The 17,300-nt window shown below is 44.2% G+C and overlaps 1 protein-coding gene across 4 annotated transcripts in view; it reads left to right on the top strand.

Annotated features, from left to right (window-relative positions):
• The window catches only part of TRIP12 (thyroid hormone receptor interactor 12), a 172,410-nt gene that overhangs the window by 63,300 nt on the left and 91,810 nt on the right, over window positions 1–17,300 (top strand). For all 4 annotated transcript variants that reach the window (XM_054040670.1, XM_054040669.1, XM_054040673.1 and 1 more), the window contains one exon: window positions 16,579–16,684. In XM_054040670.1, the coding sequence (XP_053896645.1) occupies window positions 16,579–16,684 (106 nt within the window). The remainder of the gene's footprint in view (window positions 1–16,578; window positions 16,685–17,300) is intronic.

Here is a 17,300-nt window from a genome sequence, read left to right as displayed (position 1 = left end):
ATTTAACTTTGTGTGAGGTTTTCATGTTGACTTCTGATCAAGTTTTAAAGGCAAAATGCAGAGAAATCTTTAAAACATTAAATGATTGTGTGCACTATGGGGTCTTGCTACTTTGATTCTTGGTGAATCCTTCTCGGTGCACCTTCATTGGATAGTCACCTCACGTACGAGCTTGTACTAGGATTCAGGTGGTCTGTGTTAAATTCCTAACTCTACCACATACGTCTTGAGACTTTGAGGAGGTATCTTAATGTTTGCTCCCATTCTGTATTTGTAAAATGGGAATAATATGTCTTTCTCACAGTGGAGTTCTGTGGATAAATTCATCAGTATGAGATGCTTGAATGCTATAGTGATGGGTTGTATAGAAGAACCTAGATAGAATATCAAGGTCACCTGTAAAGCTGAGCTCCTGCTACCATTTTCTTCAATTCCTTTGCAAGGCTTGGAACACTAATAGCTTCATGTCTACTCTAATTCCTCAGCCAGACCATGTTCCCCTAACCTTTTTCCCTTTTAGGTTGTATTTAGAGAACCCCCAAAACAGGAGAAGTAATCTAAACCAGTGGTTCTCAACCAGGGGTTGTGGCTTCCTGGAGGGCTGTGAGCCAGTTTCATGGGGTCTGCCCCTCTTCCTGCTGGTGGGGCCTGGGGCTGAAGTTGCTCCTCCACTCCCAGCCCTCTTTGACTGCTGGTGCAGCCAGTAAGAGCCGCCCAGGTGGGGTGACCTGGCTCTGGGGCTTGCAGGAAGTGGGGGGAGGGGGGAACTCTTCTAGCGCACAGCCCCAGCTACCCCCCTGAGTGGGTTTCAGCCTTTTTGACCTGAGGGCCTCTCCTCCTCCCTTTTTGAGTTACTTTTGGTTGTGTCCCCTCAACCCACACAGGGCTAGGTGTCACAACCCCTCTTTCTCCCCCATTTCCCTCCCAGTCAAACTATGCCTATGCCTATGCCAGAGTGGACCACACCCCTTGCCCAGTGGGACTGAGGCCCCCTGCTGGGTCCTGGAGTTTTAATAGCATGTTTGGAGGGGTGGGTCGGGGGGGCTCAGAGGGGAAAAAGGTTGAGAACTCCTGAGTCTGTCCATAGTGTAGACATGTCCCTGGACTTGCTAGCCAAATGGCCTTGTGCTCATCTACAGAAAACCAGTTTACACAAAAGTTTGGGATGGATGGATTGATTTTAAAGGCATGACACTATAAAGAGGGGGTAACTTTTATGCATTGTTGACCCAACTAATTTGAGTGGAAGCAGGGCTAAGCCATCACTGTATGCTTTTAAAAGATCTTATCCTAAACTTTTTGATCAGGTTCAAATGAACAACATAAATATATGCATCAATTTGTGAAAACTTTTTCAAGAAGTGCAAGTTGAATATTGGATTTTCCACTCAGTCAGATAGTACCCTTTAATATGATATATAGATATAGCTTTGTATAGTCTATTTTTCTACTTCAGGATTTAAAAGAAGAAAAAAGAAGAGATCAGTCAAGTGTGTGACTGAACAGAAACTTAATGACAATTGTAAAACTTCTAAAATGCATATTTACCTTAGAATATTCTAGATATGTAGCAAAATTTCAGTTGGGGGAAAAATCACTGTGCTGAGGAAATGTTAACCTCTGTTCTGGACTTGTCATAGGGCATTAGGGGAAATGTGCATATTAAATTATTACAAAATGTTTAGTTTTTCTAAAATAGTATGAAAGCAGTTTTTCATTTTACTCTTCTAAAAGCAAGTCGGATTTCAGTACAATGAAGTTAAATATATGGACATTGCTTAGCCTGACATTTTCCATATTAGCCAAAGGAGTAAACTGGCAGGCCAGAGATAGACTTTCAAAAAGAAAAACATTGGGAGAGACCTCTACAGGTTCAGGATAGGAGCCTGGGGAGAAACTTAGAGACCCTACTACTTGAGTTGGTAGGAATCATAGAAGATTAGAGTTGGAAGAGACCTCAGGAGGTCATCTGGTCCAAGCCCCGTGGCTCAAAGCAGGACAAACCCCAACTAAATCATCCCAGCCAGGGACTTGTCAAGCTGGGCCTTAAAAACCTCTAAGAATGGCGATTCCACCACCTCCCTAGGCAACCCATTCCAGTGCTTCACCACCCTCCTAGAGAAATAGTTTTTCCTAATATCCAACCTAGACCTCCCCCACTGTGACTTGAGACCATTGCACCTTGTTCTGTCATCTGCCACCACTGAGAAGGTATTAGGATTTCTGCCAGGGTGCTGTTCCTGAACCTGGTTGGGTGTGTTTTGGGGGGTAGGAGAACAAAGATGTAGTCTTACCTAGTAACTTTTCCCAGCAGCAATATGAAATTAACACTGTTTCCAGGATTATGAAGAGTATCCCTGAAACTGATAATGTAACTTCTCAAAGTTTGTTGGTTCACATTAAGAAGGCTCTCTGCAATTAGGAAGGCTTTCTCTGCAGTCATATGGACAGAAACGTACTTTAAAATATCTTAAGGCTGCTATTTTCAAAAATAGGAACCTAAAGTTGGGGTCTTAGGTCACTTTACTTAATTATCTAAATATGGAACTAGGATATTAACTTGAGGCTTTGAAAAAAATCTTGGAGAGGGGGAAACTGAAAATCTTGGTCTAAATTCTGCTTTAAAAATGATTTTAGCCACTCTTTATCACCAGGGAAAGGTTTCCACTTTTCATGAGTAAAAAGAGTTGTAAAGCCTTGAGAGGCCTTGGCAAGCTAAACTTGCCTGAGACGTTTACAGCTTGTACCTTTATAGTTTACCAGTAAACACACTTGGAATAACTATTTAATCATGTATTAAGGGATTTCAGAACTGAATCATTGCTTGTTACTCTAAATAACTTGTATTAAAAATTGTATTTCACATGCTTTACTGGGGGGGGGGGGGGGGGAACAGAGTATTATTACAATTTATCTGTTAGACCTCCCTTAAGTTTAGAGTGAAACATTTTTTTGGATCACTTTAACTATATTGGGTTAGAAATTATAGCTAAATTGGTGCAAAATTTGGATGCAGTTAACTGTTGTAAAGATGATTTTTATTGGTATAATTTAGTGAAATGACTACACAATTTTTTAAATTGTTTTAACTAAGACCTTAAGTGAGTTGCACGAACTGTGCATCTCCTATTATAAAAGTAACTGAATATGATACAGAAAATATTTGTTTAATGAACTGTACACATTTATCAAAGCTGATAAACCAAATGGCTGATGACCTTGTTGTAGCCACTTTGCGGTCACTCAAGTAATTTATTTTTATTTTTTGCACGTAAAACACTTTTGGGCAATCACTTTCCTGTTTTGAAAGGAGGTAGAGTTATTAACATGATGCTTATTTATTTATTTTAAGGGTAGCTGAATTCCTTCAAATATTAAGCAACTGAGTTTGCATAAAATAGAACTTGTGTGTGTGAAGCCAGGGAAGTAGATACACCGCTACCTCGATATAACGCAATAAAGCAGTGCTCCGGGGGGCCGGGGCTGCGGTGGATCAAAGCAAGTTCAATATAACGTGATTTCACCTATAACACGGTAAGATTTTTTTTTTTTTTTTTTTTTTTGGCTCCCAAGGACAGCATTATATCGAGGTAGAGGTGTACATATTATTGGGGATCAGATTTTATTTTCTAATCTCACATTGTTAACCCAGAAAAAATCGCTTTTTCCTTCCAAAACTCGTTGGTCCCTTGGCTCTCTGTTGTATTAATCTAGGACTGAATAGGATAAGTTTCACCCTGATCACTAACTCTGTTTTTTGCAATTAACTTTGACAATCAGGTACCTTTGCTTGAAATCAGTTAAAATTGTAGCAATTTGAGGCATAATGTTGTTTGAACTGTATATTAATGTATTTTCTTTATGTAAGTTAAGAAAAACGTTTTTGTGCTGCTTCATAGCCAGTAGAGGGAGCACAGATAAAACTCTTCCATAGCAATGTCCATATAATTGAAGATTATGCACAAGTAGGGCTCTGTGTTAGTCACGGATTCCGTGACATCTGCAGCCGCCTGTGTGGCTGACCCCAGGGCCACCCAAGCAGTCCTGGGGACAGCAACACTGGTCATTGCAGGATCGGCTCTGCAGCCACATGCTCGGGCAGCCCCATAGCCAGCCACTGCTCTGGCGGAACTGGGCAGTTGGCCCCAGGGACCACCCGAGCAGAGGCCCCAGGGGCGGCCAGAGCAGCCTCTTGCCCCCCTGGGTTCCTGCCTCTCTCTTTTCCTTCTCTTCTCTCCCCTCCCTCCCCCCCCCCCCCATTTCAATCAGGGGTATTTATGGTTATAAGTCATGGATGGGTCACAGGCTGTGATTTTTTGTTTGTTACCCATGATCTGTCCATGACTTTTACTGAAAAATACCAGTGGTTAAATTGTAGCCTTATGCACAAGTGATCAAAGAGCAGTTAGTTTAAAATTCATTTAGAAATGACTTTTTTGACCAAAACTGATCCCTTTTTTTAAACTTACCACAGGCAATGGATTTTTCTGTGTGGGTTTTTTTTTTGTTTTTCCCTCCCCTTCGGTGCTGGTTAATACATCCTGGTACGGTACTTGGTCCTGTATTCTTGCATCTCCTCTGAAATACAGTAACTCCACACTTAACATTGTACTATGTTCCTGAAAAAATGGGACTTTAAGTGAAACTGTTAAGCGAATCCAATTTCCCCATAAGAATTAATGTAAATGGGGGGATTAGGTTCCAGGGAAATTTTTTTTTGCCAGACAAAAGGCATTGTATACATTTTAAACAAGAAATTTAATACTACAATCATCACTGCTGCGTTTGAAGCTTGGTTGAGGTGGTGGAGTCAAAGTGGAAGAGGGTGGATTGTCCAGCTGCTCCTCTTGCTGAACTTGAAAAAAATCTAAAGTGTTGTTTTGCTTTCTTCTTTTTTTTTTTTCTCTTTGTAAACTTCTTTATAGCAAGTCATTAGATGACCAATTCCCCTAATCACTTTGGAGCTGCGTTCCCTGTCAGGATCGTCATCACTCAGGATTTGCAAGCCAGCTTCAATCCTTTGGAAAGCTTCAGAAAGACTTTGGCAGTCAAATTTCGAGGGGTTGGTGGTTTTTCTACTTCTTGGCCCTCTTCTTCCATTTCTCTCGTCACCTCTAGTTGCATCAACTCTTCATTGGTTAGCTCTTCTCCGTGTGATTTGCCGAACTTGTGTAACGTGTCTTCCACTTCAAAAACCTGCTTTCTTGGCCAAGCCGAGGATATCTTTCTTCATAGCGGGGACAACATCTTTAAATACTTTTATGTCATTGACACATTCAGGCCACAACTTCCCCCACACACCACTCATGTATGCCTGAGTAACTTCAGCCCAGGACTCACCAATGTTATTGATGTACTTCAGGATGTTGTAGTCAGGCCAAAATTGCTGAATTGTAGGTTTGCCTTCCCCATCGGTGCCTCTGATGAGCTGGTCGTAAGTATGGCGTAACTAATACGCCTTAAATGCAGCGATGGCTCCTTGGTCCGTGGGTTGGATAAGTGATGTGGTGTTAGGTGGCAGAAAGACAACTTTGATGTTTTTGCACAGGTCGTCCAGGTTGATTGGATAAGCCGGTGCATTATCAATAAGCAATAAAACCTTGAAATCAAGATTTTCCGTGGCACAGTATTCCTTCCATGCAGGGACAGCATAGAGAGCCAGCCATTCTGAAAAAATAGCTCCAGTTATCCATGCCTTCTTATTGGATCTTCAAATGACTGGAAGGTGTTCCTTTGAAAATCCCTTGAAAGCACGTGGTGTTTCAGATTGGTACACTGTCAGTGGTTTCATCTTCATGTCTCCAGCAGCATTACCACCTAAAAGCAAGGTTAGACCGTCTTGAGCTGCTTTTAAATCCAGGCGCTGTCTTCTCCTCTTGGGAAATGTAAGTCCACTCAGGCATCCTCTTCCAGTACAGGTCCGTTTCATCGACATTGAAGACTTGTTTAGGGGAATAGCCACCTTCCTCAATTATTTTCTTGAGATAGTCGGGGAATTTTTTAGCTGCTGCAGTATCAGCACCTGCCACCTCACCGGACATCTTGATGTTATGCAGGTGGAAGCGCCGCTTGAACCGATCAAACCTTCCCCAACTTGCTGTGAAAGTCTCTGTCTGTGATCCTTCACCTTGGTCCCTCTTCAAATTGTCATACAAACTTTTTGTCTTGCCTCTAATTTTGCCTGTGATGCAAGCTATGTTCCGCTGGTTTTGGTCCTCTATCCACCATGAGAGAAGACGCTCCATGTTTTCCAGCAAACTATTTCTTGATCGACTTATTGTAGTAGCACTAAGCGGTGTTGCACACTGAGCACTAGCCCTGATCTTGTTGTTGTTGTTCCTAATTGTTCTCAGAGTGGTCGGAGTAAGACCTAGAGCGATGCCAATGTCTACTGCACGCTCGCCTGCATCAAAACGCTTTAAAATGTCTAATTTAGTACCCAAACTAATTGTTTTCCTGGTTTTCTTGCTGCTAGTGGTACTGCTACTGCTAGGCACTCCACTATGACTTGCTGGATGCGCATGCCTGTGCTACTATTCACTCCCTTCAGCCTGGAGTGGCCAGGGTCATGCAGCACCAGTCAACTATTGCAAGGGAAACCCATGTCATTCTGCATGGTAATCAGCTCCCCTACTGGAAGCCCTGTGGGTTTAGGCAAGGACTAGTTTTGCAGGTTCTTACTTTCACAGGAGCCCTGCTGGAGGACCAAAGGCCTCTCTTTGAGGGTGCCGTGGAAAAATGGCCCTGTTGTATCTCCCCTAGTAACCATGCACTCAGCACCCGGGCAGCATTGCAGCTAACGTAGTAAGAGGAGGGAAAATAACATTTGCTGCAGGGCTGTGCCCCTCTCTGCTGTGTGCATGCAGGGGCAGAGAGATGCAGCTGGCATTAAAGTGAATGGCAAAGCTCCTGTGGATTTCGCATGCTTTCATGGGAGCAGGGCCAGGTTCTATGCATCTTTACGCCATTTCTCCCCCTTATTACAGCAAAGCAGGCGCTGGAACGCTATTCCTGTAACTTGCTTTGGGCGGGCTGCCCCCCTTCCCTCTCCCCCCCCCCCATGTTCTTACCTCCCTCCAGCGAAAGGTGGGGAGCAGATAAAACATTATTTATTCTGTAGCAAAACAGCAAGGCAGGGCCTCTGCTGTGCACCACCCGCAGCTGCTTTGCAGGCAGCTGGTGGCCTCGCAAGCACTTGGTGTAGAGCCCTGTTCCCGAGCAGGGCCGTTGAGCCATAAAGCAACAGTGAATCTCTGGGGTGGGGGAGGGGGAGTGCATGTGCTGTGTGTTTACTGTATTGTATGTACAGTATATTTGTACTGTAGTTGGGAGGTGCCCCTGCCTTACCGTACATAGGCACAGCCCACTGGCACTGGAGATGAGGCAAGCAAGGAGGCTGAAGGTGCTGTAGGGTAGGAGAAGCATGTTGCGCAGCAGCAGCAGCTTCCCCTCCTCCGCAAGAACAGGGGGTGGGGGGGGGTGCGCAACCCTCAGCCCGCCCACTCTCCCCCTTCCCCCAGCCTCCATCCTTGACCAACCTCTTCTCTTCTTCCCCCCCCCCCCCTCCAAGTTTGGGAGGAAGGGGGAGCCTGCACGCCGAGTCCTCCCTCCTGCCCAGGGCAATCAGCTGGCTTGCAGCATTGGAGGAAGGGGGTAGGGTGACCAGACGTCCTGATTTTATCAGGACTGCCCCAATATTTCCTTGTTTGTCCTGCGTCCTGACCAATGTTAGGTCGGGACACTGGACAAACAAGCAAATACTCCAGAGCCCGGAAGTGCTTGCGGGCCCCCGCCCCGACTCCGCCCCCTCCTTCCCCCATTGGCGCCAGTCCTCCTCCCTACAGCGCTTGTGGAGGGAGGCCCGGGAGACGCAGGGGAAGCGCGGGGCTGGGGTGAGCGAGAGTCTGGCCTGGCCCCGAGCGCAGGCAGGACTCAGTCGGGCGGTAGGGAGAGTAGGGGGGCGGCCTGAAGGGCCAGGCAGCTGTTCCCGCAGGGGAATGAACAGGGCTGGGCTGCCGATGCCTCCGCCCCAGGGCCGCCGTGGCATAACACCGGCTGGGCAGCAGCCCAGACGCGACTGGCCAGAGGCTGGGCGCAGCGTGCGCGCTGCTGGGTCCCCGCAACAGGCCCGGGGGTTTCAGGGGCGCCAGAGCCGCAGCCGCCGAGCTTGGCCATCGGCTGCTTCCTCCCCCCACGGCAGTGGGACCTGCAGCAGCGGCTGCTCCCGAGTCCCGCTGCCCAGGGAGGGAGGAGAACAGCTGCCACCTGGCTCTGCGGGCCACCCCCCTACTCTCCCTACCGCCCGACTGAGTCCTGCCTGCGCTCGGGGCCAGGCCAGACTCTCACTCACCCCGGCCCCATGCTTCCCCTGCGTCTCCCGGGCCTCCCTCCAGCGCTGGTGGAGGAAGGGGGAGGAATTGTTTGCCCTGCCCCCTCCCGCCACGCCTCCCCTCATTCCCCGACCCCTCGTCCTGATATTTGACTTGGGTGATCTGGTCACCCTAGAAGGGGGAGCCTGCGCGCTGAGTCCTCGCTCCTTTCCCCCTCCCTCCTGCCTCCAAAATGCCGCAAGCCAACTGATTGCAGCGAGCAGGAGGCGGGGGAGGAGGGGAAAGGTGCTGATCTGTGGCATCTGCCAGCGGGCGGGAGGCACTGTGTGTGGTGGTGGTTGTGGGGGGGGGGGGAGGGGAACTGTAGGGAGGCTGCCAGCTGTGGAGAAAGCAGGCAGCCAAACAACGTAAGAGTGGAGCATTGCACAACTTTAAATGAGCATGTTCCCTAATTGATCAGCCAACGTAACAACGTTAACCGGGACAACAGTAAGTGAGGAGTTACTGTACATACGTTCCACTGGAGCATGGGCATAGTAGAGCACTTTTGGTGCAGAGCACAGAGGGCAAAAGTACGGTTCTGTTAAAGAACCACACATGCAAATATTACAGATTGTATAGTTCACTATTCTCTTAAGATTTGAACCAGTTTATGTAAATTCATTACCTGAATTGTTCTGTCCCCTAGTTGCTATTTACTCCTGGGGAATTCTGTGCCAAAAAGCTAAAAATTCTGTGAACAATATTTTAAAATTCTGCACATTTTTATTTGTCAAAATAACACACTATAACCATGCCAGTTTCAATTATTTTGGTAATTTATTTCAAAATATTTGTCAGCAAGTATGTCTGTAACAATACGGACAACGACAAAAATATTCAGGAAATGTTTTTTGACAAATAAATGCCTTACTAGGTATATCAATATAAAACCTTTGAGTAATTGATTTAAACTAGAACACACAAAAAAGTCACTAACTATTCAGCGTTTTCTAAGCACTTGAAAGTTAAGTTACAAAGTGTGTGGAGATGGCTGAGGAGAGGCTAGCTGTGTAGGGGGTTCAGCAGGCAAGTTCTTTTTAGCCTTGGAGCAAAACTGGGTACTCTGAAGAATTTGCTGCCAGCAGCAGTTTAGAGTATGCCAATCAGATTTTCAATCTCCTATATAGTCTCTTCTCTCCAGCAGTAATGAATTTTGCAGGTGGGGGCACCTTGCCCCATCTCTCCTGTGGTAGTGGCTGTCACAGGAAGAGAAGGCTGATGCCAATTTCTTCCCCACTTTTTCTGAGACCTATCAATTTCATGTCTGTATTTTCCATTAATATCAGACCCCTACAGTGGAGCTGTTACTCTCCATGTGTCACCTGGGGAGTGGGTTCCCCTATTATTCTAGGCTAATGTCTGCAGTTTCAGAAACGTTCATTCAGCAGCTGTCTGAGAAGTGTGAATTCAAACAATATCTTTGTGCCCAGGGTTGACAAATTTTCCTTTGCCTAATGATAGGATTCTGACTTTTTTCAGAGGGAAATTTTGCAGGGATTCAGATTCCTCTGCAGTTGGCACAAATATAAACCAGAAACCCAGATGAGACTCAAAAAGCCCATTTGCAGACATTGAAAGGCAACTGCCTGACTGAGTCCCAGGCGCCCTAGTTTAGAAGGACACTGGGAGTGGTGGCTCCAGCATGGCAGTAGGGAGTGCAGGCCACTGGCTGCATGGAGGTGAGGGATCACACTGAAGCTACCCTCTGGGACACTGACTTGGTGGTGAGGCTGCAGCTGACCTTGGCACAGTGTGAGGGCCAAGTCTGCCACACACTTGCCCCAGAAACATTTCGGAGCCCTTCCCTTTGTGCTGGACACACCCCGATAGTGATAGTCTCACTTGCACGCCTAGCCCTCCTCCCACCCCTCCCCAACCATGGTGATTTTTCTCTCCTGGTTGCTCCCAATGCCCAAACCAACACACCTTCTTGGGACTACTGCCTAGGAGGAGCACGTGACCCTTTTCGTGGCTTCCCTTCACCTCCCCATCAGAATCAATTATTCTGCATCGGGGAGTGGGGAGAGAATCTGCGGGGCACACCAATACTGTGCTTGCACAGTGGCACAGAATTTCCCCAGGAGTAGATATTGCAGAGACTTAGAGGAAACTGCAGAGTTAAAATGAAAATTGAGCTAAAAACTAGGGCTGTCAAGTGATTAAAAAGATTAACAGTGCACTTAATTGTGCACTTTAAATAAATGGTATTCTATTATTTAATATTTTTGGATATTTTCTACACTTTCAAATATATTGATTTCAGTTACAACACAATACAAAGTTTACAGTAACACTTTATATTTTTGATTACAAATACTTGCACTGTAAAAAACAAAGGAAAGAGTATTTTTCAATTCACCTAAAACAAGTACTGTAGTGCAATCTCTTTATCATGGAAGTTGAACTTACAAATGTAGAACTGTGTGCAAAAAAGCCTACATTCAAAAATAAAACATAAAACTTTAGAGCCTAAAAGTCCACTCAGTCCTCCTTGTTCTGCAAATGTAAGCAAACTTGTTTGTGTGAGCAGTTGGCTGAAGATAATGCTGCCTGCTTCTTGTTTACAAAGTCACCTGAAAGTGAGAACAGGCATTTGCATGGCACTATTGTAGTCTGTATCACAAAATATTTACATGCCAGACGCGCCAAAGATTCATATGTCCCTTCATGCTTCAACCACCATTTGAGAAGACATGTGTCCATGCTGATAACTGGTTCTGCTCGATAACGATCCAAAGCATGGACCGACGCATATTCATTTTCATCATCTGAGTCCGATGCCGCCACCAGCAGAAAGTTGATTTTCTCTTTTGGCCATTTGGGGTCTGTAGTTTATGCATCGGAGTGCTGCTCTTTTAACATTTCTGAAAGCATGCTCCATATCTCATCCCTCTGATTTTGGAAGGCACTTCAGGTTCCTAAACCTTGGGTGGAGTGCATCCGAAGAAGTGAGGTTTTAACTCACGAAAGCTTATGCCCAAATAAATCTGTTAGTCTTTAAGGTGCCACCAGACTCCTTGTTGTTTTTGTAGTTCTCTTTAGAAATCTCAGCGTTGGTAGCTTCTTTGCATTTTGTCAAATTTGCATTGAAAGTGTTCTTAAAATGAACCACATGTGCTGGGTCATCATCCGAGACTGCTATAATCTGAAATACATGGCAGAATGTGGGTAAAACAGAGCAGGAGATACACTGTTCTCCCCGAAGGAGTTCAGTCAAAATTTAATTAACACATCCTTTAATGAGTGTCATCAGCATGGAACGATGGCTGAAGCATGACGGGGCATATGAATCTTTAGCGCTTCTGGCACGTAAATATCTTGCGACACCAGCTACAACAGTGCCATGTGAATGCCTGTTCTCATTTTCAGTTGACATTGTAAATAAGAAGCAGGCAGCATTATCTCCCATAAATGTAAACAAAGTTGTTTCTCTTAGTGATTGGCTGAACAAGAAGTAGGACTGAATGGACTTGTAGGCTCCAAAGTTTTACATTGTTTTGTTTGAGTGCAGTTATGTAACCAAAAAAGAAAATCTACATTTGTACGTTGCACTTTCATGATAGAGATTGCACTGCAGTAGTTGTATGAGGTGAACTGAAAAAAAAATTCTTTTATTATTTTTACAGTGCAAATACTTGTAATGTAATATAAAGTGGCCGCTATACACTTTGTATTCTGTGTTGTAATTCAAATTGATATTTTTGAAAATGTAGAAAAAGATTCAAAATATTAAACCATAGAATACCAATTAAAATTTATTAACCAGTGCAATTAATTTGCATGAGTTAACTGCTCTACTAAAAACACTTTTGTGTGTGCACTGAATGTTCCCACTACTGTAGAAGAATTCAACACACCTTTTAAACTTGTTTTGCATCCTATTAAGTCTGTCATTGTACAAAAGTTTGTATCTTTTTGTTTCCCAGTCAAATCTAAAATGTCATATCTTTCCAGATGTCTCATAAATAAGGAGTATGGACATCAAAAAAACCGACTTTAACAAACTCTAAGAACCGGGAGGTTAGGTCCCATGGGAATAAAATCTAAGGGTGTATCTAAGTTACAGGGACTACAGCAACACAGCTGCAGCAGTAAGTGTCTACACAGTGATGGAAGGGTTTTTTTCCATGGTTGTAGTAAATTCACCTCTCTGAGAGTTGTTAATTAAGTCAACAGAAGAATTCTTCCCCACAGAAGACACAGCTTAGTCAATGGGCTAGGTCAACCTAGCTACATTGATCAGGGCTGTGAAAAAAATTTGCGCCCTGATCAATGTAGCTAGGTTGACCTGAATTTTAGGTGTAGACCAGGCCTAAGGGTTGAATGAGTTGAGAAGAGCTGGCAGTTCCTTAAGGAGACCTCATCAAAGGCACAGTTGTCAACTATCCTGATGCAAAGAAAAGATAGGAAGAATTGATGGAAGCTGGCATGGCTCCATCAGGAATTCTTCAATGACCTGAAAATCAAAAAGGAAATGTACAAAAAAAAAAGTGAAAACATGGACGCATTGTTGAGTACAAAAAGAATAGCACAAGTCTATAGAGACAAAATTGGAAAGGCCTAGGCACAAAATGAGTTGCTTCTATCAAGGCATATAAAAGGCAATAAGTTCTAATATATTTAAAGAAGAAAGAAAGGAGCCCACTTCTTTCATACTTCGCAAGGAGGGAGAGCTGATAACCTCAAGAAAGTTGAGGTGTTTAATGGCTATTTTGCTTCAGTCTTCACTAAAAAGACTAATGGTGACCAAATGCTTAACATAACTAATATCAACAAGGAGTAAGGAATACAAGCCAAAATACTAAAAACAGTTTAAAGAATATTTAGGTGTATTAAGGTTGGCAGGGCCTGATGAAATTCATCCTAGAGTGCTTCAGCTAATTCCTTAAGTATTTTCAGAACTATTCGCACTTGTCCTCAAAGATAGTTGCTGTCCCAGAAGCCTGGATAAGGATTAACATTGGTGAACAGAGAGAGGATCTGGGGAATTAAGACCTGCCAGCCTAACTTTAGTATGTGGAACAAAACTTGAATTATTAAACAATCGGTTTATAAGCACCCGGAGCAGTGCTCATCAACTGGTTGATCTCAGAGGATCTCCCAGTTGACAGTCTCCGGTGGCGCAGTGTGGCTTCTGCTAAGGCAGACTCCCTGCCTACCTCATCCCCATGCCACTCACAGAAGTGGCCAGTGCAGCCCCGGGGGTGCGGGGGTCTCCCTCTGTGCATTGCTCCTGCCTGCAAGCACCGCCCCCTGAAACTCCCATTGCCTGGGAGAGCTGCGGGGGCAGTGCTTGCAGAAAGGGGCAATGCACGGAGCCACAGGTCCCCCAACCTCTTGCCAGGGGCTGCAGGGGTGCATTGGCCCCTTCTGGGAGCAGTGTGTGGCCAGGGTAGGCAGGGAGCCTGCCTTAGCCTTGCTGCATCCGCTGCCGACTGGGAGCCTCTGGAGGTAACTGCTGCCCGAAGGGAGGCCACACCCCATTCCTGAGCCCCCTTCTGGAGCCAGCACCCCATACCCCCTTCTGCACCCTTTGCCCCAGGCTCAGCCCAGAGCCCCCTCCCACAGTGCAAATCCCTCGGCCCCAGCCCAGAGCCTGCACCCCCTCCCGAACCCCAACTCCCTGCCCCAGCCCGGTGAAAATGAGTGAGGGTAGGGGAGAGCGAGCGACGGGGTGTGTGTGTGTGGAGTGGGCGGGGCTTTGGGAAAGGGAAGTGGCCTCGGGGAAGGGGTGGAGTAGATCCTGGGTTGCCCTTAAATTCAAAAAGTCATCTTGGGATAGAAAGGCTAGAGATCACTAACTTAGAGGATACTAGGGCTCTAAAGAATACCCAGTATGGATTTGTCAAGAACAAAGCTAACCTAATTTCTTCCTTACACCAGTAAACCCTGTCAAGAAGTTAGTAACAAAGTCCCACATGATTTTCTTATTAGCAAACTAGGGAAATGTGGTCTTTATTAAATTATTATTAGGTGGGTACAAAACTTTTTGGAAAAACTCAGTTATCAATGGCACATAGTCCAACTGTGAAGGAGTGTCTAGTGGAGTCCCACAGACATCAGTACTGCCTCTGCAACTAGTCAATATTTTCATTTATGACTTGAACAATGGAATACAAAGTATGCTTATAACTCGCAGACGACACCAAGGAGTTGCAAGCAGTTCAGTGGACTGGATTAGAATTCAAAATGACCGTGGCAAATTAGAGAATTGGTCTGAAGTCAACAAGATGAAATTAAATAAAGACAAGTGTGAAATAAATACTGCACTTGGGAAGGAAAAGTCAAATGCACAACTACAAAGTAGGGAATAACTGGCTAGGCAATAGTACTGCTGAAAAGGATCCAGGGGTTATAGTGGATCATAAATCGAGTGAGCCAACAATGTGATGCAGTTGTTAAAAAGGCTGATACTGTGGGGTGTAATAAGAAGAGGAGTGTTTATATAAGAGTCCTGGGAGGTGATTGTCCGTCTGTACTGAGGCCTCAGCTGGAGGGCTGTGTCCATTTCTCGGCACCACACGTTTGAAGAAGCATGTGGACAAACTGGAGAGAGAGTCCAGAGAAGAGCAACAAATATGATAAAAGGCTTAGAAAAATTGGCCTATGAGCAAAGGTTAAAAGCTGAGCATGTTTGGTCTTGAGAAAAGTGCTGCAAAAGTTTACCCTAGGAGTAAATCTATGGGGTTTTGGAACAAAAAGCACTCACATCTTCAGTTTCAGAAAAGGCAAAATTCTTCACTCTTTCAAGCTACCTTATGCTCTCTTATAACTCAGATGGGAGAACTTTTATTTTGCTATCTGAAGATAACTGTTTTTACTTTGTTATTCTTGCCCACTTGACTGGATTGCCTTGTGCTTCATCTAGAGAGAGTTGCACTGAAAAACAGCATTATTTGTCCTTTTAGGAGTCAGTCCTCTCCCACAGATTGTTGGTAACATTAAATCAGAAAACTGATCTTATTAACTAGGAGCTGTGAAGGGAGAGTGTATCAGAGGAATGTTGGAGGGAAAAGCTGACTAGAAGATAAACATTTGACAAAAAGCCTGCATTCATGTGAACATAATTAATAAAAAGATGAGATGAATCATGGGCAAATTTTCCTTAAAATTAAGGAAATTAACTGCTAAAGGAAGGTGTCATGATAGTCTTGGAGATTAAAGAGCTCTAGGTAAAATAAATACAAGCAGATCATGGACAATGGTAGTGCAAGCCTCTGACTATTGACTAATTATGCATGAAATCTGATTTTGAGCAGACCAGATCTGTGGGATGAGGGTCTTACTTTCTACACCGGGGTAGACAACCTTTCAGAAGTGGTGTGCCGAGTCTTTATTTATTCACTCTCTAAGGTTTCGCGTGCCAGTAATACATTTTAACATTTTTAGAAGGTCTCTTTCTATAAGTCTAATGTATAACTAAACTATTGTTGGTTGTAAAGTAAATAAGGGTTTTTAAATGTTTAAGAAGCTTTATTTAAAATTAAATTAAAATGCAGAGCCCCCCAGATCAGTGGCCAGGACCCAGGCAGTGTAGGTGCCACTGAAAATCAGCTCACGTGCCACCTTCGGCACACGTGCCATAGATTGCCTACCCCCTGTTATACACAATTTCACCTTTTTGGACTAATCACATGATAGGGACTCCCATATGTGAAGACACTGACCTCAGCGTTTCACATAAGCCACCAATTGGTATCTAGAGCACCTACTCTTAGTCACTAGCTTGACCTAGATAAAAATTGGCAATGTAGCAGTGCTGAAAGAATCTCTTTTCCATCACTCCTTTGTGTTTAAATAGAATGTTGTCTGCTTACCAGTATGTATAATGAAAGAACAGATAATATACACAGTGCAACATCCTGTAATGTGTAGTACCTGTCATAAGCAAGGTCTCGCATCACTGCTATAAAATCATAGAAAGTTTTGCCAGGTGTCCAAAGAACACATTTTAATGATTCCTTTTATTAATTGTACTGAGTTGTGTTGCTAAGCCATTAAAGCTTTTCTTCAATATTAAAACAGAAAAGGCTTTGTTGTGGCAGTTAAAAGTAGGTGGGTGGCTGAAAGAAGAGAAATTTATTGGTGTCTTGTCTGTGAAACAACACTTTAAACTTTTGCTGTGCTTCTCTACTTGCAATACTTGAAAACAAAGACTGGAGTGGATTGAAGTGTTGTCCTAACTCTCTGTAATATGTGTATATAGGTTTAAGAAAATCTACGAAGAAGCGCAGCGAATCACCACCTGCAGAGCTCCCCAGTTTGCGGCGGAGCACACGGCAAAAGACCACGGGCTCCTGTGCTAGCACCAGGTAAATCTTACGTTCAGGATTATGAGCTATGAATGACTATTACTGCAGTTGATCCAATAAAGCTTCCACCTTCTGTTGATGGAAAAGGGCTTCAAATTGCTATTGTAAAAAGTGGCTATGATTCAAATACCCACTGGGTCACTGAAATTTATACCAATATAGAAGTATGTGTGAAGTTTGGCATCCTTCTACATGATGCTACTGACCTCCAATTACCGAGCAGGGAAGGACTACAATATAGTAGGCTAGCTCGGCAAATTGTTGACAAATGTACCATTGTGTTCTGAGTCAGAGATGGGGGAAGGCTATTTCAGTGGGACACCCTTCAAGGTCTCTTCCGTACTTTTTAAAGAAAACATTGGTATGCAGCTGTTTCTGGCGGACACTTTGCTTTGAAGAAGAATAAAGCTTGCAAGCTATAAGTCACCGTTTGTTTTTTAGAAGGTGGTTATTTTTATCAGAAAGGCAGGTGATCATAAAAACTTGCTAGCCAAGCCAGGGTAATAGTAAACTACAATTTTATTCATTATTTTTATATACACTCTCTCTCTCCTCACTTAATGTTGTAGTTATGTTCCTGAAAAATGCCACTTTAAGTGAAACGATGTTAAGTGAA

The sequence above is a fragment of the Malaclemys terrapin genome, chromosome 9, assembly GCF_027887155.1.
Source record: "Malaclemys terrapin pileata isolate rMalTer1 chromosome 9, rMalTer1.hap1, whole genome shotgun sequence".
Taxonomy (NCBI): domain Eukaryota; kingdom Metazoa; phylum Chordata; order Testudines; family Emydidae; genus Malaclemys; species Malaclemys terrapin.
This window is presented reverse-complemented; position numbering and strand designations above follow the sequence as displayed.